The 27559-nt window shown below is 38.8% G+C and overlaps 1 protein-coding gene across 8 annotated transcripts in view; it reads right to left on the minus strand.

Annotated features, from left to right (window-relative positions):
- Positions 1-27559, minus strand: part of THRB (thyroid hormone receptor beta) — a 423669-nt gene that overhangs the window by 105103 nt on the left and 291007 nt on the right. For 5 of the 8 annotated variants that reach the window (XM_055134861.1, XM_055134860.1, XM_055134859.1 and 2 more), the window contains one exon: positions 21385-21448. The exons of the other annotated variants lie outside the window; for them this stretch is intronic. In XM_055134861.1, the coding sequence (XP_054990836.1) occupies positions 21385-21406 (22 nt within the window). In that variant the 5' untranslated portion in view covers positions 21407-21448. The remainder of the gene's footprint in view (positions 1-21384; positions 21449-27559) is intronic. 8 annotated transcript variants of the gene reach the window in all.

A 27559-nucleotide genomic window follows, 5' to 3' on the forward strand; every position in this document is an offset into this window, starting at 1 on the left:
ATACAACAAGGATTTATTGCTCAATCTCAACACTGTTTCAAATTCTGAAGTTTGCACTCTATACCTCAAACATTGAAAACTGTTTTTCTAATTAAAACATTTCTTTCTTCCAGTAATTTACCAAACAAGAGACAGCTGTACATGCAGAGATTATGTTTCCACACTGGTTGTTGATGATGACCTTAAAAAAAAATTAGTGTTTTGGTGGTATGGACTCCTCTTCTGAGTAGCTGAAACCTTGGAAAGAGGGTCAAAACAAAGCCTATAACCATCAAGGTCAGGAAGAATTGATTTCTTAATTGCCCACCTAGAAGGTAAAAAGGCCTTTAGAAAAGTTCATTTCATTTTGAGCTAATCATATTGAAAGTAAACTAACAGATTTAGCCCACTATAGAGTTCTAGGCCTGTTGCATTTATATTTAATTTACTCATTACAACAAGGACAGGCAAAAAGGGCTGCTATCAGCCCTATTTCACAGATGGGGAAACTTTGGCTGAGAGAGCTAAAGATTCCTTAAGGGCACTTTCAACCTGCTGATGTGGGAGAGAGGTATAGCAATCTATTCAAACCACAGATTCAACTACATGGAAAACATGAGATCTAAATATAGCCACCAAACTTTGTAATGTGCCTGTATGGAATCTGGATTTCAATCTGGAGTATGGGATCACTGGTGAGAGAAGTTGACTGAGATTGTGATGAGATTGGTTGTTGAAATATTAGATGCCTAAAATTCAACTATCAATAACTTTGTAAATCACAGTTCTTTAATAAAATAAAATTAAAAAGAATTCTGAAGTTACATATAGTAAATTGTAAATTGTATTCACAACCCCTAGGCAAATCATCAGAGCAAATAACTGCAGTGTAGAAATGCAAAGCTTTTCCTCATTAGTCACAAAGCCAGGTCAGAACAGTACGGTGTCTAGAATCTTCATCAAGTTAGGTCAAACTCACAACAGGAAAACCTACAAAATTACTATAGACCATATTCTCTGCATGAATATTGCTTTGAGAGGAGCTCATCTATATTTTTAAGAACTATAATTTCAGAAAATCATCTCTAAAAATAGAATGGAATCAAAATATTTCTTTAGAATATATCTTTTCTTCCTTAAGGAAGGAAGGACATTAAGTTCAAATGAATAGGCTTGTCTGAGTTTACTCATGGAACAATAGTGGCCGAGAACACTGATGGGAGCTTAAGAGGATGCTTTTTCAAAAAAGAAAGTCATAGCTTAAGATACAAATATTTCCAGTTTTATGAAATCTGGCCTGCAATATTTTATGACCAAAAGAAGAAAAGCTATTGTGCTGTTAGCAATTATCTTGTTTGTTCTGGTATATGTGTATAGACATAATTTCTTCAGAGGGAGCTGCATTACCAAAATGGAGATGCCAAAGAGCTCTCCAACCTAAGCATGGCTCATTCCCTTGGGTCTTCTCTGAGGACAATACCACAAGTGAAGAGTAAAGTGTCACAAAAAATTCAGACTTGCTATCCTCATCAGAGTGAGCAGTTTGCTTCTTGGGGCTGTCTTATCATAATGGTCTCAAGTCTAGGGCTACCTTAAAGAGATGAAAACATGAGATAGAAAGAAGGAAACTGAAAGGGGAGAAGATGCTCTGGAAGAAAGATCTCATTCCTGTACATTCCCTCTGAAGAGGGATCCTTGCATTGGCATAGTTACTGTGCCTGGATAACTTGCAAGAAGACTCGGGAAACTCTTTCCCAGGATATTTTCCTTCCTGGGCACAGTTGGCAATTTCTGGAGGAATTTTTTGGTGGTCAGAGTTCAGCTGTGAGTATACTACCAGCATTTAGTCAGTCTAATGCAGGGATGCTGTTAAACTGTCCTCTTTCTTCTACCACTCCTCTACCCACCAGTACAGGGATCAAACCCAGGCCTTACCATGTGTGGCATGCAGTTCTACTGCAAACTCATTTCCCTGGCCCCTACTAAATGTTTTACACAGGCTCACTCCCTACAACAAAGAATTATCTATTCCCTTATGTCAGCAGTGCTGAAATCGAGAAATCCTGCCTTAGGGGAAAAAATGAGGTGTTGAATTTCTCACAGGCTCTGATTCATAAATACTCTGATTATAGTTTCTGGAGACCTGCTAGCATCTTTTCCCACCAATGAGACTCACTCCAGGAATAATAGTCTGGAACACTAAAGGTAGAAATGACTTAGAGGTTTAGCACCAGCAGGAATACTGGCCAGTGACCCTCAAATTTAATCTACATTCATCTCTAGTCTGTGAAATTTTAGCAACAGTTCCGTTACATGTACATTTATTTTTAGTATTGACAAAACATGGTGAAAACTTAAAGCCATACTATGCACAAGCAAATTTGTGATGTGATACTGGAATATAATAATAAAGTTTTTTTAATTGCAATTAATAATTTGTACTTGATATTGATCACAATTTCTTTCCAGCAAGGGAAGAAACAGTATAAGAAATATATGCTGCAAAAAAATTTTATTTACCATCTCTTCATTGCTAATAGAGACCTGTAAGCTAGGATAGAAAAAGGCCCACTTATTTGGTTCTTGAAATGTCCTTGTCACCAAAGTCGCAGACTGTTTTCTCTCTGGACTATAAAGACCTATATTTGGATGACATGCTGTAGAAGCTTTTATTTAAAGCAAGTGAAGCAGACACAACATGAGCAAAATAATTAGCAGTAGAGATGAGCACTGAGGAGTCAGTTCTTCTCCTTTTAAGGTTTAGAGACAGAAATTGTGTTCTTTATATGGCTGAGACAACAGTGCCAAATCAAAAAGATTCTACGTTGGCCAGCTCATACTGGGAGACTTTATAAATTTTTTCCTTGCTCTCCACTTTACCTTGTGACCCAGGAATAACTGAGCAAAGTTTGGGTTGAAGTTGGATAAAGGCAGGTAGCCTCATCCTGATGAGACATCTCCTTGTTCCCAGTGAGCAGCCACTGCCCTTTGTATGTCTGATCTATCCGCAGGATGAAAGCAACTGCCAATTATGTAAGATGCAAACATGTTAGATTGAAACATTCAGGTGATTCCTTGTGTCAAAGAAACTCTTTGGCTTCCTAAATCATTCTATCTTTGGGGATTGGCAAATAATGGTATTGCATAGGGGGTGACAACTCTGGTCATGGTACTGGGCATGAATAATGAGAATAGAGAAGAGTGATAAAAGGCTTTGCATGTGAGAATAAGAGAGAGGGTGGGGGAGAGAGGGAGAGTGAGAATGAGAGGGGAAGAGGAAAGGGAGAGGGGAAGAGAGAGAGAGAAAGAGAGAGAGCTAGCGAGCGAGAGTGAGAGTGAGCGAGTGAGAGAGAGACTGATTGGGAAGTCTGTTTAGTCAAATTATCACTTAACTGGGCCAACTGGTCTTAGGTCCAGGCGCCACATACTCTGGCCAATTTAATTATTACTGTCTTGGCCAATATATGTAGACATCAAAGACCTTCAACTAATTTGTGGACCATGGAAAATTCTTGTGAAGTGTTGAGAAGCACAGCATATTCTTAATCTTGGAAATTTGGACTCCTGCACAGGCTTCTATTAATTAAACATGCAATGAACTGTGAAGTTGGAAAATAGAGATCTCTCACAGATATAATGGGCCCTGCCTGGAAACAGAGATGGGGCTAATTCTAGGGCTGGTCAATGTTTCCTGAGTTTTTTAATGCAAAGGATAAGGTGAAACTACACCAAATAGATTATTTAATAAATCACTATCTGGAAAGAAGGGAATAAGAGTCAGGTGTGATAGGAGCAGGCCAGCTATAAAAAGATTCCAGTATATAGATTTTCACACATTCTAGGGGGATATTTAATTTAATTTTATTTGATGTGTGTATGGGGGAGGGGAGTGGGGATACAGGGTGGGTCACACCCAACAGTGCTCTGGGACTCTGCTCAGGAGTAGCTGGATGGGAGCTACATCAACTGCATTGCAAGGTGAGTGCTTAACCTTTGTACTATTTCTCCACCTCTCCTCACCAAAACCAAAAAAAAAAAAAAGGAATATTTCAGATGAATTGAGAGTTCTCAAAGATCAGCTTGGGATTCTAAATAAAATCTGAGTTTCTACTCCATAGACAGTGGAATGGGTTGTTCAAGGAAACTGGATGGGAATTGACTATGGCATGGATTAACTCCATTGTCCAAGTTGCTGGAGGCAAGCTAATAAGAAAGCTGCATTGGTTCCCTTACGTCTTTCTGGCAGGGGTGTTGCATGAGGCCTAGAGATGTGGTGAAGAGGATGGTGAGGATGTCATCTATGTCATTTCTCTTTCCAGCTAAGGTGCTAAATACAAGTTCTTTTATTTTGATCCTCAGAGCAAGGCTGAAATAAATAGTGCCTGCCTCCAATTCACGGATGAAGAAACTAAAAATTAAGGAAGTTTCCCTTAATCTTTCCAAAGATTAAGCAACATTGCAGGTCAAGTTGAAGAGGTGAAAGCCCATAAGACCCAAAGTGGATGGTGAGTACTTGGCACTTCTGCGGCACGGAAAAGGTCCTGTAAAGCCATATAGTTGGATGCATGGGAAAATGTTGGTGCCCTCCATCATCATCACATGTTCTGTGCTTTCCTGGTTTTGAGACACACCGTCCTTATTATTGACTACAGTTCCCATCCAATTCTATATTTAAAAGAAAAAAGATTAAAAACAAACAAGAGAAGCAAAACAGAGCTCCATGGAAAACAGTGGAGCAAGAGAGTACAAAAACAGGAAAGTTTTTAAGCAAATATGCAGTTCCTCTGTCCCATTTGGAAACCACAGAAACAAGAAAACAAGACAAGAAGAGAAGAAGCAAGGTGAGAAGTCTCAGCCCAGGAGGGGTCTCTGTGCTGAGCCCCTGCCAGGAGATCAGGGTCTTGGTGCTGGCCTTGAGGCAGTTACTTTCCTTCTCTCATAGATCTTGCACAGATACCTGATCTATATCAGTCAGCAGGAAGGGTCATAGCTGCCTCACTGCCCTCTGACCCACAGGACCCGCTCACCACTCTCCATAGCCTCCTCTATCCCACCAGGGTGCTAAGTGCTCTTAGGACGAAGAGGGCTCTCTGTTTTGATGTTTCCCATCTTATTCCTATTGGGCCTCAGCATTTGTTTGTAGCTCAAATCATTATGTTTCGAGCCCTTGAAAATGAAACATGCCTCATAAAATTCTCATTCTGTCAGCTGAATTCTAAACAACAGGAACAATGAATACATTTTCCATTTGAACGATCTTACAGACACATTTAATAGTGCATTTACTACTAAGTAAATAATGCATTTATTACTAAGTAAATACATTATTAAATGTTTATCTAGAAATTTTTCTATCTGTGATTTCTAGGGCTAGGTCTGCTTCCATGAGATCAAAGGGCCCCCAATAGAAAACATAACATAGTGAACTTGCAAAGTATTCAGAGGAAAGTAGTAGAGGAGGCATCTCACATTTACTGACTATTGGCTAATGTCAAAGCCTGCATACATGTTGATCTAGATGCTGTGCCTTTTGTTTTGTTTTTGGGCCACACCCAGTGACATTCCCATCTCGGTTTCTCCAGGGATCATTCTTGGCTGTGCTTAGAGGACCATGTGATGATAGTCCAATCAGGTTTCAAACCTGGATCTCTTGCATGCAAAGCCTGCATTCCAGTCCACTGAACTATCTGGCCATCTGGGCATTTAAAGTCTGCTATTACAATTTGAGTCTTTCCTGAGAGTGTAGTACATGACTACAGGAAGCTCAAAGTAAATATTTATTGGTTGTTTTAATTAGATTCAGATTCTTACCATCCTCTATGCTCCCCACCCCCGCCCCAGTGCACACATTTTACCATGAAGGAAATAAGAATTTGAGAGCTGAAGCAACTTGCTCAAAATTGCAATGTTAAAAAGTTGGAAGACGCGAGCTGAAATAGACTATAGACCGAACATGATGGCCACTCAACACCTCTATTGCAAACTACAACACCCAAAAAGAAGAGAGAACAAAGGGGAATGCCCTGCCACAGAGGCAGGGTGGGATGGTGGGGGATGGGGTGGGGGTGGTGAGAGGGATACTAGGATCATTGGTGGAGGTAAATGGGCACTGATTGAAGGATGGGTAAACAATCACTGTATGAATAAAATGCAAACACAAAAGTTCATAAGTTTGTAACTGTACATCACAGGGATTCTCTAATAAAAAAATTACAAAAAAATTTTAAAAAAGTAGTAACACAGGGATTTGAATCCAAGGATGCAAATCTTAAGTCCATGTTCCTTTCATTTCCTCATATCAGAAGCAAATAGAAAAGGTGGTCACAGTATACCATCCTCGCCCTTCTAGGCAAGTTGACACTAAAGTCCAAGTATCCTTTCATATTATGCTCTCCCAGGGTGCCAGAATGATGGTCGGAAGATGATAACAAGACTTTTTCTTTTTCACCAAAAGATTATTTTGATGTAAAGACTGAGCCCCTTCTGATTTCATTTACTTCCATAACAAGAACCTTTGTGTCACAGACTCATCATCAAAGTCTGATTCCTGGGAAGTATCTAGATGCATTACCCAGATTCCTGTGCAGTGAAACAGGACCATGTGATTGAGTTCTGGCCAATGGAGTGAATTACTGGAATTGCTGGGCACCAATTCCAGACCTGGGTCAAGTACCCTTTCATCTTTTTTCTTTTTTCTTCCTGTTGAATGAAGAAAATTCAGAATTTCTATAAGTGAGTGGTGATACAAGAAGGAGAAGTGTCTGAGGGCCCTCCCCTTAAATGATGGGGTATACTACCACCAAACAAGTACATGTGGCTTTATTATTAAGATGTGTCAGAAGTAAAATTCTATTCTATACAGTCACTGAGATCTAGGAGTTTACTTTGCTGCTGCAGAAAGTCCTATTATTATTTTGCTCTTCAAGGCTACACCTGGTGGTGTTCAGGGGTCACTTCTGGCTCTGTACTTAGGAATTACTCCTGGCAGTGCACAGGGGACCATATGGGATGCCAGAGGTCAAATTCGGGTTGGCTGTGTGCAAACCAAGTGCTCTACCTGCTGTACTATCTTTCTGGCGTAGAAAGCATTATTTTACTAACAGATTACATATTGTTATGATTAGCTTGCTTAACTGTTACATCTTTATATCTTTTACAAATGTGATCAAAGTCCATGGAAACTTAAGAATGAAAGGTGAGAAGAATAATCTATGAGACCATCTGAAACATATATGTGTTATATTACTCCCTGCATGTGAAGATCATGGGCACAGTTTCTCCACTTCTAACAAGTGTTAGACCAAACAGTCTCTAAGATTCCTATGTAAGTCTTTTTTAGATGTTAAGAATATATTAGTTATGTGTTCAGCAAGGGTGATTCTTGTTTCTGAGATCCTCAAAGGTAAGGATTATTCCCTAATTTTGTTTACATGACGAAAATCCACTTAGATGCTCTGTCTTAAATTTAATTAGAATTTTCTGCTGAAAAGCCTCAAATAATGTACTGATTTATGCCAATAATTTCTTGATCTAATGTGCAGCACAGTAGCAAATGATTGAAAGTCTCATGAATATTTTCATTATGCATCACTGGCTATGATAGGGTATTTTATATTCATTTACATAGACTTAATCTCTGAAGAATGATTTTATAGTAATGCTGAAAGACTTTTTTATCATAGGTAGTGCCAGCAGTAATTAGTATTCTGATGGCTTCATTTACAGTTCTAGCTAGTTAAATGACATAGAAGTATAATTCTTACTTAGAGTGGAAAAAGTGTAGCATATTCAGAACTTTTTTTTTATTCAAATCTTTCTTAACTATAAGTTTATAAAACTTGTACTGGGGGAAGCAGTAGCTTAAGGAAAGGCCTTTGAGGAGCTGGAGTGGTAGTATAGCAGGTAGGGCATTTGCCTTGCACATGGCTGACCTGGATTCGATTCCCAGCATCCCATATGGTCCCCTGAGCACCGCCAGAAGTGATTCCTGAGTGCAGAGCTAGGAGTAATCCCTGTGCATTGCTAGGTGTGACCCAAAAGGCAAAAAAGAAAAAGGCCTTTGAAAAGGCTTAAGGAGAATTACACAATTATAATAGGCAGCCTAAGCTACTTTCATGAAAAATCTAATGATGTATGGTTTAAAAAATTCATACTTTTTTTTTTTTTTTGCTTTTTGGGTCACACCCAGCAATGCACAGGGGTCACTACTGGCTCTGCACTCAGGAATTACCCCTGGTGCTCAGGGGACCATATGGGATGCTGGAAATTGAATCCGGGTTGGCCAAGTGCAAGGCAAACGCCCTACCTGCTGTGCTATTGTTCCAGCCCCTTATACTGATTTTTGGCACATATATATTTAGTGTGGGGTCATTGATTATTCTGAAATCATCTTGCCTACCAAAAGCATCAAATCATACATGTCTTGGCTACTACATGCAGTTAAATAGGGAAAATATTCAAAAGCACAGGGTTAAAGGGAGATGGGTAGTAGATACAAGAGGGTCTTGGCAGTGAATTTGAAAACACAAATTGACATTGTTCAAGTAGATGTACAGATGTACATGATGTATAATTATGAGAAAGCCATACTTAAAAGCTTTCTTATTGGTAGGAACATGAAATTCTGTATCTCCTGCTCTCCCATTTTCTGCTATCACTTCTCACCTCATGTAATTTATACTGCACTTTGCCCTACTTCCTGTGGGTGTGTGGGGCACCCATACTACTATGTGGCTGGGAACTTAGGCCTATTTAAAATGAAGTAATGATAATACTAGCAAGAGTTTAAAGATGTTTCTTTCATTGGACTGTAGAAGATATTGTATAAAAATAATTAAATTTCTTTCAGAAAGTCAAACACCATATGGTTTCACTTATGTGGAAGATAAAGAAACAAAACAAATGATCAGACAAAATAAAACAAATGCAAACTCTTTCTTCAAGAATAAAAAGTAGTTATCAGGAGATATTCCCATATCTGATAAAGGGGACTCAACTGTACTGTCAAGAGCTAGGTTTTAGGTGGCGAAAGTGATGTAGATGTAGACATTCAATGCTCTAGTCCTGAAACATATATGATGTTACAAATAAATGTGCTATCTTAATCGAAAGTTTAAAGAAATGCAACTCCTTTCTTTGGGACGTATTGTTTGTTTTCAAATTTTATGTTTAGATAATTATTTTTATTTTATTAAAATATTTTTCCAACCAGAGTGCCCCAAAACAGATGACTGGTTAAAGAAACTCTGGTACATCTACACAATGGAATACTATGTAGCCGTCAGAAAACATGAAGTCATGAAATTTGCATATAAATGGATCAACATGGAAAGTATCATGTTGAGTGAAATGAGTCAGAAAGAAAGAGACAGACATAGAAAGATTGCACTCATATGTGGAATATAATGTAGCTGAGAAGTACAAGTTGGCAATGATGCAACTTCTGGCAGATATCTCTCTGGACTTAGTTACTAAAATACAGAAACCCAAAACCGAGAGGCCGCTAAGTGTGGGCACTCGACCTCATACCTCTTCATCCTCAGCAATGGAAAACAAATTATCTAATGCTTCCTTTTCAGCAGGTCTGACTTTAGGGGAGAGACTCTCCAAACAATAATAGTGAGTTTTGTTGAAATATTGAATGCAATCAAAGTGAAAGTAAAGTGAAATTTATTACTTACACAGGCGGAGGGCTAAGGGTGGGGGGGCTAGGGGCGTGGGGGGGTTAGGGGTGTGGGGGTGCGGGGTGGAGCTATACTGGGATTCTTGGTGGTGGAATATGTGCACTGGTGAAGGGATGGGTATTTGAGCATTGTATAACTGAGATTTAAACCTGAAAACTTTGTAACTTTCCACATGGTGACTCAATAAAAAAATAAATTAAAAAAATTAAATTAAATTAAAAAAACAAACAAACAAAATAAATAAAATATTTTTCCATAAAATAATAAAAAATATCCCAAAGATATTTCTTGCTTTTCCCTTACAAGCAAATGAAAAGGCCTTAAATTGTACAAAAATCTCTTTCAGGAAATCCTAAATAGATGCTCACTTTGAACATGAGCTTGAATAAGCTTACCTACGAAACAAAGTTCTTAACAAGACTATAAACACGCATTCACATTTTTTCCCATTGTTGTTCAGTAATCCTATAGACTTTATTCTTATAATGAGTGAATGCCTGCCATGAACCAGGTTCTCTTTTAAAATAGTTTTTCCATATTATGCTCCAAAGTGTCACATCTTGTGATTTGTATAAATTTTCATCACTATAATCCTTTAAGAAAGTTTCATTCTCAGAACTGAGATATTTTTCTTTTTAAAAATAATCCAGCAGGTTTGGCAAGGTACTGAGAGCATTCTGCCTGGCAAGCTCTCCATGGCAAATTCAATATGCCAAGTACAGTAACAATGATGGGTCTCATTCCCTTTACCCTGAAAGAGCCTCCAGTGTGGTACTGCTGGGAAGAACGAGTAAAGAGAGGGTGCTAAAATCTCAGGGCTAGGACGAATGGATACATTACTGGCTCCTGCTTGAGCAAATCGATGAACAACGGGATGACAGTGATACAGTGATACAGTGAAAAAAATCCAATCACCATGAGATAATTACAAAGTTGTTCGTAATTAGGTTTCAGTCATACAGTGTTCCAACACCTGTCCCTTTGCCAGTGTACATTTCCCTCCATCAATATTTCCAGTTTCCCTTCCACCACCCTGTCTCCCTCCCAACCTGCCTCTATGGCAGGCACTCTCTCTTGATTTCTCTCTCCTTTTGAGTATTGTGATTTGCAATACAGGTTCTGAAAGGGTGTCATGCATATCCCTTTACCTATTAGAACTGAGATTTTCAAAATCCCCTGAAGTGAGTCAAATTAGTATTAGCAGGCCAGACTGAGAACCAAAATCTTGTGGGTACTGCTCACCAGAGAGCTACATTCTTTAGAGGTTCCTAAATGGAAGTCACTTCTGTTGGTGCCCAACCAAATCATGAAGATGAGTCCTTGGATGATGCCCTGGAAACAAGAAGGAGAACCAGGACCCCACATTGCACTAAGTGGGTGAGCCTAAGCTTGACAGTCTGATTGAGATGGAAGAGGCAAAACTGACCCTCTGTGGCTAGCAAATTCCTGCAGCAAAAAGTAGAAGCTCTACAGAATAATCTTTCTTATATGTGGGACTTAAAGATATACAGCAAGGTAGCAACAAAGGTCCAAAGGCAACAGAATGAGGAAACTTATCACACATTGAGTTGGGGGAAGTGTTGAAAGGGAGGGTTGTTGGGGCCTCTGAGGGAGGGAGGTGGGTACACTGGTGACGGGTGTGGTATTGGAGTTACTTACATGGAAAACCATCACTAACAGAAATTGTAAATCATAGAACCCTAATCAACAAAAAAAAGTTAAGACAAATTAATTACAAAAAATAAAAATAAAAAAGCGGATTGATTCTGGGGTCTATAAGAGTTTAACTAGTCTGGGGATGGTGTGGGCGTAGAAACAAAGCTCCTAGGGTAATTCTAACCAACAGGCAAGCTTGAGAAGGACTTTTCTTGGTTTCTAGTAAAGAGGAAGAGGGTTTACCCACTAAACTCAGGGACAATTGCTTAATCAAGTGATTCAGCATGCACATTTGTATGCTAAAGACTAAGAGCATCAGTTAAGAACAAGCAAAGGAAACTCTTCAAGCATTGGGAATGAATGGTCTGGAAGTTCAACACTGGGCAAGTCATTTTGCCCTGGCAGTCTTTGCTTGCTATGGTTTAAACAGTGAGAACTGGAGAAAATGATCCTCAGCTCAGATTTAGCACCAAAACCAGAGTCCTTTGACTGAGGAGTTAGGCTTTCTAACCAGTTTCACTTCTACAACACAGAAAAATTTCAGAGGGAAATGTTTTCATGGCCAATACTGGAAAGAAAGGCTAAGATGGACAGAGAAGCCTGAGATTGTTCAGTGAAGGGGACAGGTAAGGACAGAAACATATAAAAGCAAGCCTTGGCTCACTGCAATCAAAAATCATCATCTATCCATTAGGAACACTTTTTTGTTTTCTTTTTGTCGGGGATAGAGAGAAAATTATTTTTAATTCTTTGGAAGCACGTGGAGCCTTTATATTGTGCAATGGCTGTAAACTCTGGCATGTGGCAGAGTAGAGAGGAAACTGAATTCTGACATAACAGAACTTAGGTTGAGGTTGTTATTTGTGATTGGTAGCAGTATTTGAGTAGAGATATGTTGGGCAGTTCTTGATTACAGCAGGCTGGCAGCTGGTAGAGATGAGAGAATCTGAATATTATGTTGGTAACAGTGGAGGGTGGTGATGGCGACCGTGTGATAGTAGGAATGGGGGATGGAATAATGGTGGGGGAGGGTTGGACATAGAGGCCAGAGGTCGAGGTCTAGGAGAAGGAGCTAAACAATGTAAACAGTGATTTCTAAAACGAATTCAGAACTTGTGGAAGTAATTGTTTTTCTCTCACCCCTGGATTTCCTTTTTGTCTTGCTATGAAGCTTTCCCCTTTGGATATTTCATTTTTTTGAGCTCCTGGATGTAGCTAAATTCAGAAAGGGAAGCTGTTCAGCTAGAAGCAATTTTCTTAGAGACTCAGTTTTAAGGGAAGATTTCCATAATCTGATGGGTTTAGTGAGAGTGAATTAATTTGGTTTCTCAGACAGTCCCATTTTTTTTTTCCAATAGGATATTTCTCTTCCAGAAGAGGTCCAAGAAGTTAAAAAGACAGAGAGGGGTGGATAGGCACAGTGAGAGGAGAGGACAACCAGTTCTTTAGCTCAACTATGGAAAGGTCCAGCACTCTTTACTCATTCATATGGTATGAAAACTTGTAGTTCCTTCTGTGTCCTGAAGAAAAAGGTTTGCTTTGGTGATATGTCTGCCCAAGCTCCAGCAGCCATAGTCATGCTCCAACGCTGCCACCATGTCTATGACCAGACTCTACCATCTCATGACTGAACCCCACAAAGACCCTAACCTGCAGAAAATTATTTCAGGTACATGTTTTTTTTTTTGGCTGAAAGCACTGGACTTTCTTGAAGTTGAGATGGGTAACATCTCCCACCCTACTCAATACTTCCGAAAGTTTGAGCAGCATCCCCACATCCCACCACCACCACCATGTAAGATAGACTCATAAATAAAGCCTGAAAGAGATCGGCTAGCCACAGAAATTTCTTGAATACCATTCCTGGCTGAGACCTCAGGGGTGATCTTGGGATGGAGATGAACCAGCTCCTGCCCTACCAAAGCCCTGGCAGCCACGCTCACACCTCAAGCCATCACCATGCCGCCCTCTGGACTGCCCAGCTAACTATTCTGGATTTTCTGGAGCTACATCTCCAAGCTCTACAATACTGACATCCCAGTTAGTAGCACACCAGATTGAATGGGAATGGCTTGACTAATCTTGACTAACAAAAACATCAGCACAGAAGGCTTAACCTACAACAGCTTAGTCAACCCTCAGATAAGGGCTTAATTTCCCTATGTGAGATGCAACAATTTTCAGAAATTTTCTTCTACTGAAATATTATTTGATCATCCCGTTAGCCATTTAGTGGTAACACGCAATATAAAATAAATTGTTGTTGGTCTGCTATGTGGGCAGACTTGAAGGGTGGTTGGAAAAATAGAAAAATAGTGGAGAGAAGGTGATAGTAGTGGTGGGAATGGTGTTGAAAAATTGAATGCCTGTAACAACTTCATAAACAACGGTGTTTAAATAAAATGGGATTTTTTTTAAAGGTGATATGTTAGCTACACAGAAATGAGTTCTCTCTGTCTCTCTGTCTCTGTCTCTGTCTGTCTGTCTGTCTCTGTGTTTTCTCTTTGTTGCTTTTCTTAATTTATCTGTTGTATTGAAAACTGGAGAAAATCCTGAACTGATGGGTTGATCTTCTCGCTTTCCCAGAATGGACACTGTGGAGTGGTTGTCACTCTCATTGACCAAGGTGGTGGAAATTTAAAAAGTAAACATTTATGGTTTTATTTTCTCTGCTTTCTAAGGTGAATTCCTTCAAAAATGATGACGGGTTTTCTAAGAACTGCGTATTTTTCAGGGAAGGGTTTGAAAAGGAAAGGCAAGTGGGAGGTGTGGATGGAACAGACTCATATCTTTAAAAAAGTGGGCTGGTGGACTTGTTGGGTAGGAGTGGGGAGGGAGTAATGTATGCAGCTGGACAGGGACACCCCAGAAGTTCTTTCTTTGTGGGGTGAGAAGACAGAAGAGTACATCAGGTTCTAGCACTTACTGTGAAGAGTGGCTCTGTGGCAGGGACATTGGGGGAGGAATTAAAATGTTTGTGTGTGTACATATGTGTGTGTGTGTGTGTGTGTGTGTGTGTGTTTGAGAGAGAGAGAGAGAGAGAGAGAGCTTTTCTTAAAACATTACAGGAAGCTTGATATTTCTTTTCTAGTCCTATTTGCAGTGAAAATTTTGTTTCTTTTAGAAGTGACTTTAAAAGTGACACCACATTTTGGTAGGAGCAAAAAAGGCCCCATTGTGTCCTGTGGTTAAATGCCTAAGAAGTAAAATCAAAGTTCCTTTTTGTAATTGAATCCACCAACAGGAGAGCATTGGTGTTTGAGTACATTGGTGTTTTTCTTTCTCCTGTTTATGGGCATATTGTAATCTGACTGAATGATTCCATGGAATTCAAGGCCACATTTTATTTTTGGCCCAACTGGAAGAGCCGGAATTTAAAAGAAAAGTGAAGCAAGCCTCCAGATGCCCTTTGCAAATCTGTCTGCAGAAATCCATACATAGCCTTTCAGCTCCTGGAGGAACAAGGGGAAGGAAACAGAGTGCTCCTGTGTCCCAACCTCTGCAGCAGGGGTAAGCTCCAGGGCAAAGACCTGTGGTGCCACTTGTACAGACTTGGGCAGAAGGACCTTCACCAGGTCAATCATGTCACTCCTTCTTTAAAGTCTAGGGCAAGGAGAGGTTCTTGGAGGATGGCTGCTGTATAAAGAGTAACTATTACAGGGAGTTTGTTGAGAAAATCTTTGCCCTTAATCAATTATTCATGTCTCTAATAAAAAAAGAATGTGCTAATTCATCCCAAAGATATCTGCTGCTCTGTACTCACTGGAAGACATTCTGAAGCTTGGCAACAAATACATAAATAACATCTCACTAGAACATGCTCCATGGACACTTAAGAGCTTCATGTGAACGAAAATATCATGGCATCATATTTATGACTTGTAAGTGGTTCAAAATGAAAACTATATAGAAATAGAAAGAGAGGGGCAAGAGAACTTAAGCAAATTTTTAAATGTTAAAATTTGAGGATTTTGAGCAAGGGGTAGCTGGGATGTCTACAAGTTTTATAAATTTTCTGTTAATCTAGAATTACTATAAAGAAAAATAAAAGATGAAATATTGCTATAAATAAAAGGATGCAATAAAAGGGAAATATTTGTAGTAGTTATGATAGACAAATAATTAAATTTCATTATTCAAACCATTAGCAAAAGACAAATAGCACACAAGAAAAGAAAAATGAAGAGATAAGATGCAAAAAAAATTAAAGCGATCAATTAATGTGTGTGTTTGTGGTCAAATTTATTATTATCAACAAAGTTTTAAAAGAGAGTCATTATCCTTTGACTTAGTATTTCCTTTTTTTCAAGAATTTATCCTAAATACATAATTTTAAAGATGCAGATTTTCTGTGTAATTATTGATAGTTAACAGTATTATCTATAATAATATTATATTAAAAGTTCAATGGTAAGGAACTATATCATTGCTTGATAAATTACAAAGTAGTTACAAAGAAAATCACATTTTGGAGCTTATTTATCAACAATGGGAAACAAACATGTATATATATATAAACATGTATATATATATGTTTATATCAGGTTTTTTTGAGTAATGTTATCTTGATAACATTATCACTCAAAAAAAAAATCCCTTATCCTACAAGCCTCAAGTATATTTTATATAGTGGTAGGGTTTGAGCACAACTGTGATTCTTTTTATGAGGGAATTGGATGGTCACTGAGGAGCAATCAATAAGTTTAAGGGACACTGAGGAACCACTTTTGTAAAATAACATGCATAAAAATGTGTCATATATAAATATAATGAGACATTACTGGTGCCCGCTCGAGCAAATCAATGAGCAATGGGATCACAGTGATATATAAGTATATGGCACTGTAGCACTGTCATCCCATTGTTCATCGATTTGCTTGAGTGGGGACCAGTAATGTCTCCATTGTGAGACTTGTTACTGTTTTTGGCATATCGAATACGCTACAGGTAGCTTGCCAGGCTCTGCCTTTCGGGTGGGATACTCTTGGTAGCTCGCCAGGCTCTCTGAGAGGGATGGAGGAATTGAACATTTAGCTGTATGGTGACTTTGGGGTCTGGAGGCATCTTTGCAGTATATTGTTCTGTGTTGCTCTCTTCTGACAGGTTTATTTGTGAGTCTCTGGATCATGACTGTAAATGAGCTTATATGGCACCAGAGGCAGTTGGTGGGTATGATTGCCAGGCTACTGGAAGCATAGGGAGATGGGGGTAGGTCATCCATTCCCAACTCCATGCAAGTCTGGATATTTCAGGCTATATAACCATATATAAAATTTTAGAATTCCTGAAGTGACATCTGGTATTCTACACCACTGATGTACCAAGAGTAGTACACCACATTTGATGGGGTGTAAAGTAGAAGGCAACAAATCTTGGGGAGAAAAAACACATTTATACAGTTATGTACATAAATAAGTACAAAAGGCTCTACTTTTTTTTTCTTTTTGGGTTACAGGGGCTATTTCTGGCTTCTGCACTCAGGAATTGCCCCTGGCGGTGCTCAGGGGACCATATGGGATGCTGGGAATCGAACCCGGGTTGACCCCGTGCAAGGCAAACACCCTACCTGCTGAGCTACTGCTCCAGTCCCAAGGCTCTACTTTGAACAACATGTTAGTAATCTCTTATACAAGGGCTTACTGGATCCAGGGTGAAATACAACAATCTTCACACACGTTTCGCTAAGGAAACTTTTGGGATCATGTTTAGCAGATTATCCATAACAAGCAATATAAAATAAATTCTTTATGTTCTGCTTTGGGGGCAGGGTTTGGGAGTCGGGGTAGAAACATTTGAAAATATGATGGTGGGTAGATGTCATAGTGGAATAGTAAATGTAACAAATCATTTTGAACAACATTATAAAAGTAAAATAAAATTTTAAAAATGTGTTCAATTGAAATACTGATTTTTTTCCTAACCCTCAAATTCTGTATCGGTCTAAAAATTATAGTCATCAGGGGGCTGGAGAGTTAGTACAACAGATAGGGTGTTGTATGTGTCCCATCAGGGTTCAATCCCCGACATTCAATATTGGTGCTCTGAACCCCTGCAGGAGTGATTCCTGAGTGCAGAGCCAGGAGTAAGCTTTGAGCACAGCCAAGTGTGTCCCAACTCCCCCCACAATCCAAACGAAACCAAGTATTCATCAGGATAGTCTCAAAATGCACATACATTGCTCCAAGATTTGTCTTTATATACAACTATTGATATGCATAAACCTTTCTTAGCAAAATGCGATTTATACATGTTCAAATTCCCAGCACTGAAAATTATATCTTAAAAGAGGAAGGGTAACTAGAGATGAACTAGTCTCACATTTTTATTTAATGGTTAGGTGTTCCAATCTAGAGAGGATAAGTGGCTCAATTAGTTATATCACTAATTATCAAATAGTTCTACAAATCATGGGAAAAACATAAAGCTCACATAGCCATAAATATGTGTCCAATTAAAAAATAGAAAAAAACCTTGAAAATATTTTAATTAAAATATTAAAATTTCAGGAGCAATAAGAAACATAAATTTAAAATACGTACACAAATCTTCATTTTGCTTAAAAATAACCCTCCTCAGGGTCAAGACAAACAACCAATCTGAAGATTACACAGTGAGGGAAAGCCACTGAAAGTTATAGCTTGCAAACACCCCTCCCCTGGTTCCTAGGATATAGCCAATATAATAGATTGAGAATGAGAAAGAAAAAGACAAACATTGCCATAGGGAAATGAAATGGACAAGCAAATCCCAAAGCAGAGGTATAGGTTAAGTGACTGAATGAAAAATATACTATTTACAAGGAAGAATTCATAACAGTGTGATTTCAAATCACCAATTTCCAGTTTCCAAGAAAACATCAAATACTTTGCTAACTTTATCTTCTGTACTAATTTAATAAGATTAGGTTTAGCTATGCCAAAAGATACCTCCCAGTTTCTCTCTTCAGGTCTGATTAGAAGTGTATGAGTTCTGAGGGTTTTTTTTTTTCCAATCAAGGTCCAAAGTCTCTAACTTTGTTATGTAAAATTTTAAGTATTCACTTAGAATAAACTCCTATCACTATGAGTCAGGGTTTCATGCAAAATAGAGTTCATTATAATACTATGAATATGAACTAAATTCTCCTAAGATTACCTAGGAAGCCAGACTTCATTTTTAATGAATCAAGTATCATATTGAGGTACTTTCTTATTTTTCTCCTTAAGAATCAGTATTTCTCAATGAATGACTTCATATGGTGTTGATTTCAAATTAGGTGGAGTAAAGCAGTGAGAAAACTTTGGCAAGATTCAACTCCATTGCAGCTGATATTAAATAAATCCAGAAAATAAACAATTTTCCATTTGGGCAAATGAAAAAGATGTAAATTTAATAAGCGTGGGGTTTGAAGGAGTCTGCACAGCAACAATGTGACTCTTATCTGAAGATACTGGTCTCATGGTTTTAGAAAAAACAGGCTCAATATTCTTAGTCATTAAAAAGGGGGCTTCTTTTGGAAAGATTAATTGATTTCTTGTAATATTAATTACATAATATTACCTCTTATGTTTCTTAAAAAATATGTATGCATCCTCCTTTAAATTATGTTCTTAAAGGAAGCACATTAGCTCCATTGGCTTGAAACTGTATTTTAGTCTGCTTTGCTGCTTAAAATAAACAGGTAGCCTGGGACCATAGCAAAAAAAAAAAAAAAAGAGGACAGTTTAGATTTCATCTAAAAACTAAAAAACTAGGGAGTCTAAAGTGAGGGTTTACCAGCTAATCTATCAGCATATACTAAGTGGAGGGATTAGATTTCCCCTGAAAATAAAAGTGTTGTTCAATTTTATAGGGTGATATAAATTCTGGGAGGCAGAACACCTTTCTCCACCCAGGCAGAGGCACCTGGGTTCCACACATCCTGACTGCCACAGGAGAGTTGATTCACTTAAGCTCTGTCCTGGAGGCGTCAGATTCCCAGTTTGGCCCTGGAGATAAGCTCACTGGGCTTTGTGGCTTTGGCTCAACTAGATGATTGCAGCTACTTTGGCCATAAACACATGGTCAGCAAAACATAGTCTTTGGGCCAAAGGCTGAACTTGTCTATAAAGTTCAATGGAACCACAGCCAAGCTCTCTTCTTTCTGTATATTATATGACTTTTCATGCTAAATGGCAGAACCAAGAGTCTACAAAGCCAGAGATCTGGCCATTTACCAAAAAATGTGAATCTCTGGTCCTTATTGTATAAAACCCTGGTATCAGGAGCGGATGTTCTTTGAGACTCTATCTTTAGAGGCTTTCTCAACTGGGCAAATATCAGAGTATAGTGACACTCTATGTAGTTGTGATTCCGCCCCATCCTTTATCAGAGGGAGACACTTTGCTGTAGTTTTTGCAGCATGGCTACCCGCTGACATCTGTGACCTTACACATACCTTTGGTTGAAGATTTTTGCTATCACTCCTGGTTGAGATTCCAAATCATATTCCATAAGAATGAAAGCAATTGCTAAGGGTGAGTTACACACCCATTTTTTATGGAATGAAAAGTTTATGACATTAAAAAAAACCAAGATTTTCATGGAGAAGAATCTAAACTGAATTGGCAGTTAAATAGAAATTTGGAGTGAGTACATTTTGGTGCCTGTTGACAAGAAATAAGATGAGATATCATTTTTTAGGCTCTTGGTGTGGGGAAGTCATCCTGGTTTTTCCTTTCTAGATTTTCTACGTCAGGACCTCATGTGTAACTGGATAAAGAATCAGAACGGAGCATTATGGATGCTGGGAAGCTTCTAGATATCATAAGGGTTAGTGGTACCTTTAAGTCAACTCAATTTCTCAGGTCCGTGGAATGTATTTTTAGATGATAGTTTGCATATTTAATTTGTCATAGGGTCAGGAGGTGACAAAAATAAACTATTAATGGCTTGAAGGTGCCCATAACTTTCAGATCTATGTGTATCTTCCCTGCTGCTATAGTAATTTAAAGGACAGTTGCAGTCATGATGTTAGACTTAAGAATGGAGAATACAGGAATATCTATATCTATATACATATATATATGTATTTTTTTCTCCCTTTGGCTTTTTTGGTTACACCTAGTGATACTCAGGGTACCTGGCTCTGCACTTAATTACTCCTGGCAGTGCTCAGGACCATATAGGATGCTGGGGATTGAAACTGGGTCGGCCATGTGCAAGGCAAATGCCCTACCTGCTGTGCTATCTCTCTGGCCCCTTATAAGACATATTTTGACTGGCCCATAGTTCTTTGATAATTTATAAGTTAATTTTTAACCTTTACCTGACATTTCATTTAAAGCTTGGATTTCCAAATTCTCTTAAAAATTTGAAATCTCCATATCTACTGGACTTCATCACTACTTACTGCCTTGAGGGATGGAATGAATATTTTTTCCAGAGAGAATGAGAGTTCTCTGGTTTTGAATTTTTTTTTGTCCCTGTTTCACGTACTGGTATTATCTGCATGGCTTCTAGGATGTTTGAGTTCACAACCACTGTACTACATCTTGCACAAAGAATTGTGCTACTGTGACCTTATATTGCTTGTGTGTGTGGAGGTGGGGGGAGAGAATCATTCTGCCTCTCCTTTGTCCCTTGCTAAGGGACACCTTACCATGAGATCATTTTACTTTGTAATCTAATCATATTCCATTGTGATTCTCCTGCTGAATGGGAATTAACAGACTACTTTTGAGAAGATGCCAGGACTGTGGTCTTCTAGATGAGTACAGCCATATTTCACATTGTTATAAATTAATGTAAAGAATAAATCTATTAATATTTTAAGTGATCTTGGTCTGGTAAAAATCTAGTCTTTCAATATGAATCATCATCTTTTTTCCATCATATTTGTGATAATGATGCATCTTCACAATTTCTGAAGAGGATGGAAAGAAATTTATAGGTTCTTTTCACAGGATATGTTTCATTTAATGACTCTTGTGGGCGTGGATATAATTGTAAGATTTTCAAGTTGTTCTTAGGGAGAACTATATTGCTCTTTATAATTGAAACAAAAATGGAGACACACAAAGAAAATTAAAAAAAATCAAATAGATACCTGTCATACTGTTGGGAGTCATAGGTTAGTAAACATTCTGGACCCTTCCTTTCACTGACATCTCCTATAAAGAAAAGAGACAAGAAAAATATCACAGGTTATGACCTGCATTTTCCACACTTTGGCTCTAAACAATATCATATGCATCAATAATCACAGAGTGATTTGTTACTCTCGACTCAAAACTGGGAAAATTAAAGCATGCGGAAGTTATGTGACATGTGGAAGTTTACAGATTATTTCACATTAATATAAAGATCTTTTCTATTATTAGCTTTCTCTAAGATATCTATCTATCTATCTATCTATCTATCTATCTATCTATCTATCTATCATCTATCTATATACCAATCTATCTAATTCTTCCATTTCTTGCACTAAAGACAACTATCAGTGAACTGACTTGTTTTTCCTAAGGGTAGTTAAAGAGGTATTAGCATCTAAGTCAAGATTCTTGCCTTCATAGGATCTTGGATATGCAGTGTAAGCACCACCAGAGAGCAAGTTAGAAATAGAAAACTGGGTACCACCTTGAATCTGTCCAGTTAAATCTATAATAAGACAAGATCAGTGGGTGATCTGTAGGAACTTTAATGATAATGCCTACAGATCTGTTCTGGAGCAAAGAATCCATAGTCTCAGTTTCTCTTTTGCCTCTCAGTAAGCTCTGAACTTTGCCCTTTTTCCAGTACATAAAATAATATAGACAAACAATCTTCACATGTGGGATGGAGTCACAGTGTTACTATCACAGAGGGAAGTGTATTGAAGGATGCATTCACATAGATGGGTAAGAGGCCTTCAGTATACTTCTGGGGGATAGATCAGGAGTTTGTTTCTTTTTCTAAAAGGGTCTTCCTCATTTTGTGGGTGTTAGTGGCAGCCATCAGGAATAGTGCCAAAATGTCAAGGCATGAATTCAAGACTGGATGCTGTTAGGTTGGATGCTGTCATATACAAGTCATAGGATAACAAGAAATAATTGAATAGAAATGGGGGTCTCTGTTTCTTCATGCATACCTGGTGGAAAACAACAATTCTTCTTTCTGCCCACAGTTGATGTTTATGAGTTTTAAAGATAACATGAGTGGCAGGGCTGGGTAATTTATTAATTTCCATGTACAGGAAAGTCTTTTTTTTTTTTTTTTGCTTTTTAGGTCATACTTAGGGATGCTCAGGGGTTACTCTTGGTTCTATACTAGGAATTACTCCTGGCAGTGCTTAGAGAACCATATGGGATGCCAGGGACTGATGCCAGGGGTCAGCAAAGCTCTACCCGCTGTACTATCGCTCCTGCCCAGGAAAGTCTTTAATGAGGGAGAAAACATCTTGATGCTAAACAACAGGTTGGAGAAGATAAAGTGTATAATATACTTTTTATACAATATTAATATGGAAATAAATTCATTCTTTGTCTCCACATCTAAGACTGCAGCACTAAATTTATACCTTGATTGTAGTTTTTGTCACCTTTGTGTTAACTACACATTTATATGGCTTGCCTTTCCCACAAGACTAAATTTTCTTTATGGTAGGGACTATATCTTTGTCATTTCTGCATCCTTAGTATTGACAGAGTATCATATGTATACAATAGATGTTGAATAGCAAAATGACAAAATTAATGATAGTTGATAGTGAGTAAGAGATGGATATTAACTACAAAGAAAATTTCTTCTTGCTACTGAAGAATGCTTCAAAGAACATCACACACAAGCTCTCTGCTTCCCTAATGCTTTTCCCTCTCCAACTGAGTGTGAGAGGGATGACATATGTTCTGAGGTCCCTTGAGGTCAGAGCTGAGAGTTCATCTACAGGATAGAATGTCAGCCTACCTTAGAAACTAAGTGTCTATATATAGCCTACTCATAGTCTACGGAAATTGCCATATTTTCACATTGACCTAAATGTTCTGAAGAAAATGAGGGAATTTAGGTCAAGCTGAGCCTGGCATAGTGCTCCATCTTTGGTCAACCTAGTGTGATAACTGAAGTGGGGTAACAAAATTGTTTTGTTTTGGGGACAAACCTGGTGATACTCCTAGTTACCCTTGGGATCACTCATTTATCGCCAGGCTGGAGATTCAGGTGGGGTTTATTGAATGCAAGACCTTAACCCCTGTATTGTCACCACAGTCCCAATAAAATTGTTTTAAAAAGAATGTTAGAAAAAAAGGAGAATAAGAGAGGAAGGGAGGCCAAGGCAGGGAAGGCAAGGATGTTTGTTAGACCCTATCTGGTGGCATACTTTGTTGGCAGCTCTGAGAACAACTGGAAGCTGTTTGTCTTGGCCATACAGGAACAGCTATCTAATTCTGAGGATCAGGCTGACATTCATGGAGAACCTGGGTGAAAAAAGAATGCAACGGCCTCAGCCCCTGTCTCATTCGCTGTGTTTCTCCTCCCCTCCAGAAGAGGCACCTCATTTTACTCACATACAAAAGTCCCATAATAGAAACTGTTTTTTCACCATAAACTGGTTTAAGTCTGTTTTTGCCTCTGCAATCAGAGATTACTGACTGATGACATCAATATGACAACACCATATTAATTCAGGGAGACCAGAGCAGCTTTATGACCTCTTTATCTTCTTAGAGTTGGAGCTACAAAATCCAGTTACTTTCTCACTGTAACATGGACTCAAAAATATTCAAGTTTTTAGTAAAAATACTTAAAATATTCCAAATTTTAACAATTGAATAGGCATATGAACTACAGAAGGGTATTGTGTATGAAGCAGAAAGTATCAAGGAACAGAACAAAAAAATCTCATTAAGGCTTTAAAAATATTGTGATCATCACAAAATTTAGTACTGAATTTTCTTTTTAATACTTTGCATGATAGTATTATATCATGCTATAGCACTCTATGGCTACTTTACCATTACAATTACTATGGCATTGATAGTACAGCTGTAGTGCTATTACCATAGTATTTTGCCATCCCTATTCCCATTACTATAGCATTAGTATTGCATTAATGTTACTGTTACCATTACAATTATAATATTGATTATCTGGTGATGTTGTTATTCTTACAGTACTTTAATGCTTGATAATGTTACTGCTATTTTCCTTTAGTTTTATACAGTAACTCCAGGAAGGATTCTAATAATCTTTAGGGTCGGAACTTTGCAGGGTATCATTGATAGGCCATTCTATGACACTGTGTGGAGTCCCAAGCTGAGCAGGGGAGCAGAGGGAGTCTCTCTAAAGCTATGAAAGTTCCCTGAGGGCTCACTAGATGTTCCTATGATCAAAAAAAGAAGGAGCTGAAACAAAGAAGGCTGAGTTGTCCTACTTGCCAGGGACCTGCAAGAAAGGAGCCTTGTAGAGAAAACTCAATAACTCATTTAAGTGTGCAGTTTTTAGCAGAGAAAGAACACAATCTTCTTTGAATTTTTTTTAGCTCCACTGCGGCTTCTGAGTAAAGCAGTCAGGGAGTTTGGGCCAATATGAGGGAGTGATAAACAGGGGATGGAACTTGGTGGCAGAGAGATGTGCTGAGAGCGCAAGAGACCTAGGAACATTTAGGAGGTGGAAGTAGCCGACATGGGGATGAGTATGATATGAGCATTTAATACTGGGATAAACATTTAAAATGGGGATGTAAAGAAATAGGTTAAGATCAGAGGTTTTCAGCCCTCAAGGAATTTACAATCCATTTTACAAGCAGGCTGGGAAGGTGGAGTCCATTGGCAAAGAACAGCCAAAAATACAAGCCACCGATGCCTTGTGCCAAGAGGGCGGTGCAGGGACTCACTGAGGGCTGAGCCTTTTTTTGCTCCATCCACTTCTAGGCCAAATATTCTTGGGTAACATTCACTTCCCTTGAAAGGATGGAACAGTGAGAACTGACTCTTAACTATATAACATTCATATATGTGTGTGTGTGTGTGTGTTTAAAAGCAATGAATTATGGAAAGCTTTTTGGAAACCCTGAAATTAAAAAGAAAGTGGAATTATTATCAACACTTAGGGAATTGGGCCAGGCACTATGGAAGACAGCGAGTTCCATGCATCTTGCCGAGAGTTATCATCACAAATTACTCCAGGGCCAGTGTGGGCAGTATGAATGAGGGTCAGACCATATTGGGGCTGCTACTATCTCAGAGAGAGAGTCTCATGTACAATGGCCAGAATGATGGAAATCCTGTTTTAAGAAATGGCTGGAGGAAATTTAGAAAAGTCACATAAAGTTACACATTTGCCCCCCATTATCTAAGAAGCTATAACTGTTTAAAAAAATAAAGACGAACATTTGCTGTTTTGCTACCTGCAAAAACTTGAAAGTAATTCCAGGGGATTTTACTAAGTGAAATAAGTCAGAATGAGAAAACAAATATCAAACAATCTCATCTGTATGAGGGGCCTAAGAAAGAAAGCAAAAGTATGAATAAAATAAAGTTAGAATGAATAAGTGGGCTTTGACAACAGCACTGAGGGTAGCACAGGGGAAGAGAGTAGAGGGGATAGGAGCAAGGGAAAGTCTAAAGCTGACCTGGGTTCAATTCCTCTGTCCCTCTCAGAGAGCCCGGCAAGCTACCGAGAGTATCCCGCCTGCATGGCAGAGCCTGGCAAGCTACCCGTGGTGTATTCAGTATGCCAAAAACAGTAACAAGAAGTCTCACAATGGAGACATTACTGGTGCCCACTCAAGCAAATCGATGAACAATGGGGGGATGACAGTGCTACAGTGCTACAGTTTCTTAAGACAAAGGAAGGCTTCTCAAATACCTGGGAACTTGTGGGTGGGAGAGTTTAAGTATGTCACAGGGCAGGGGCTGCATACATGCTGATGGGACAGAGGACTTTATTCTCCCTGGCGCAGGAGAAGAGGACGCCTGTAGGCTGGGAAAACACATACAGATGAACACCCTTTCTACTTGGGATGCTTTTTGTTCTCAGGACATACATATCAAGCCTCCCTGGAGAAGGTCTGCATCTATTCTGCAACAAAGCGGAGGCTTCGAGTGATAGGTCCCAGGGCCATGCTAAAATATGCCTCATGCTTCCCTTGAATTCTTCCTTAAAGCTTTTTTTCTTAGTGACATCTGGTGTGTGTGTGGCGGGGGGAGGGGGTGGCGTTATGGTCTACTGAAGGACTGTAATGAAGGAAGGACAGACAAACAATTTGACATTTTATAAGTATTTTCAGGGAATTTGCAGACACCACACCACAACCCATCTGTGAATGAGACTTTAAGCATCAGCTTCAGACTTTGGAAAAGCTCATGGAAAAGACATAACTTGATGTAAATATAATAGCTGGTAGCATGGAAAGAAGTTATGGGGTTATTTTTGGTCAGGGGCAAAGAAAATAGAAGCTACTAGCAATGGAAGATTCCTTTGTGCATGGAAGAAACATGGGTTTCTTGAGAAACCAGGCTGGAGGCGGAAAAAAAAATCTTCAAAGACAAGGATTTGATCTAGCATTGCTCTGTTCAGCCAATAGATACCAATTCAGCTCTTGATCAATGTCAAGATGAATTATTCAAGGTTCTTTCCTCTGGGCACTTTAGGTGAAGAATCAACCTGTTACTCTGGAACACAAGAGTCTTACAAGAGGGACAAAAGATGTGCTTGGAGACATGAGGACAAGGATATGACACAAAGGTGACATTGAGTATGGCTTGGAAAAATGAGTCAGTATTTTTCTGAGCAGGAGATGAAAAGTGTTGTTAATGAACAATTAGGGTAACAGGTACAGTTATTTGGGGTGAATAGGGGGGGAAAGGGTGTGATCAACAAAGGAGCTGGAGTGTAGTTTGGCCAGAGGAGAAGGGGCTTGAGACCTCTGCTATGGAATTTGGAATATATTCTGTGGGAAATGGAGCCATATAAGGTTCTTATTTTGAGATGGGGTAAATGCTGTAGCAGGAGGTAAGCAGCTCAGGGCATCTCTTTTCAGGGAAACCCTGTTACTTCCTACGTCAGTGTTCAAGGTCACAAAGAACACACAACTGTTTCTTAGACTAGAGTCAGAGAAAACACCTAACTCCAGTTTGTAATATTTCAGACTCTAGGTATTTCTTCTTGGCCACCCCCCCCACCCCCGCCAAACCCCACCCTCGGTATTTGATTTTTCTCTATAGAAATCACCACATTGAAGTGACATTTATAAAAATTAGGCCTTGAAAAATGTTTTCCTATGGATCAAGTGAGTCATTGCTTAT

This window comes from Sorex araneus, chromosome 4 (assembly GCF_027595985.1).
Source record: "Sorex araneus isolate mSorAra2 chromosome 4, mSorAra2.pri, whole genome shotgun sequence".
In the NCBI taxonomy this organism is placed as follows: domain Eukaryota; kingdom Metazoa; phylum Chordata; class Mammalia; order Eulipotyphla; family Soricidae; genus Sorex; species Sorex araneus.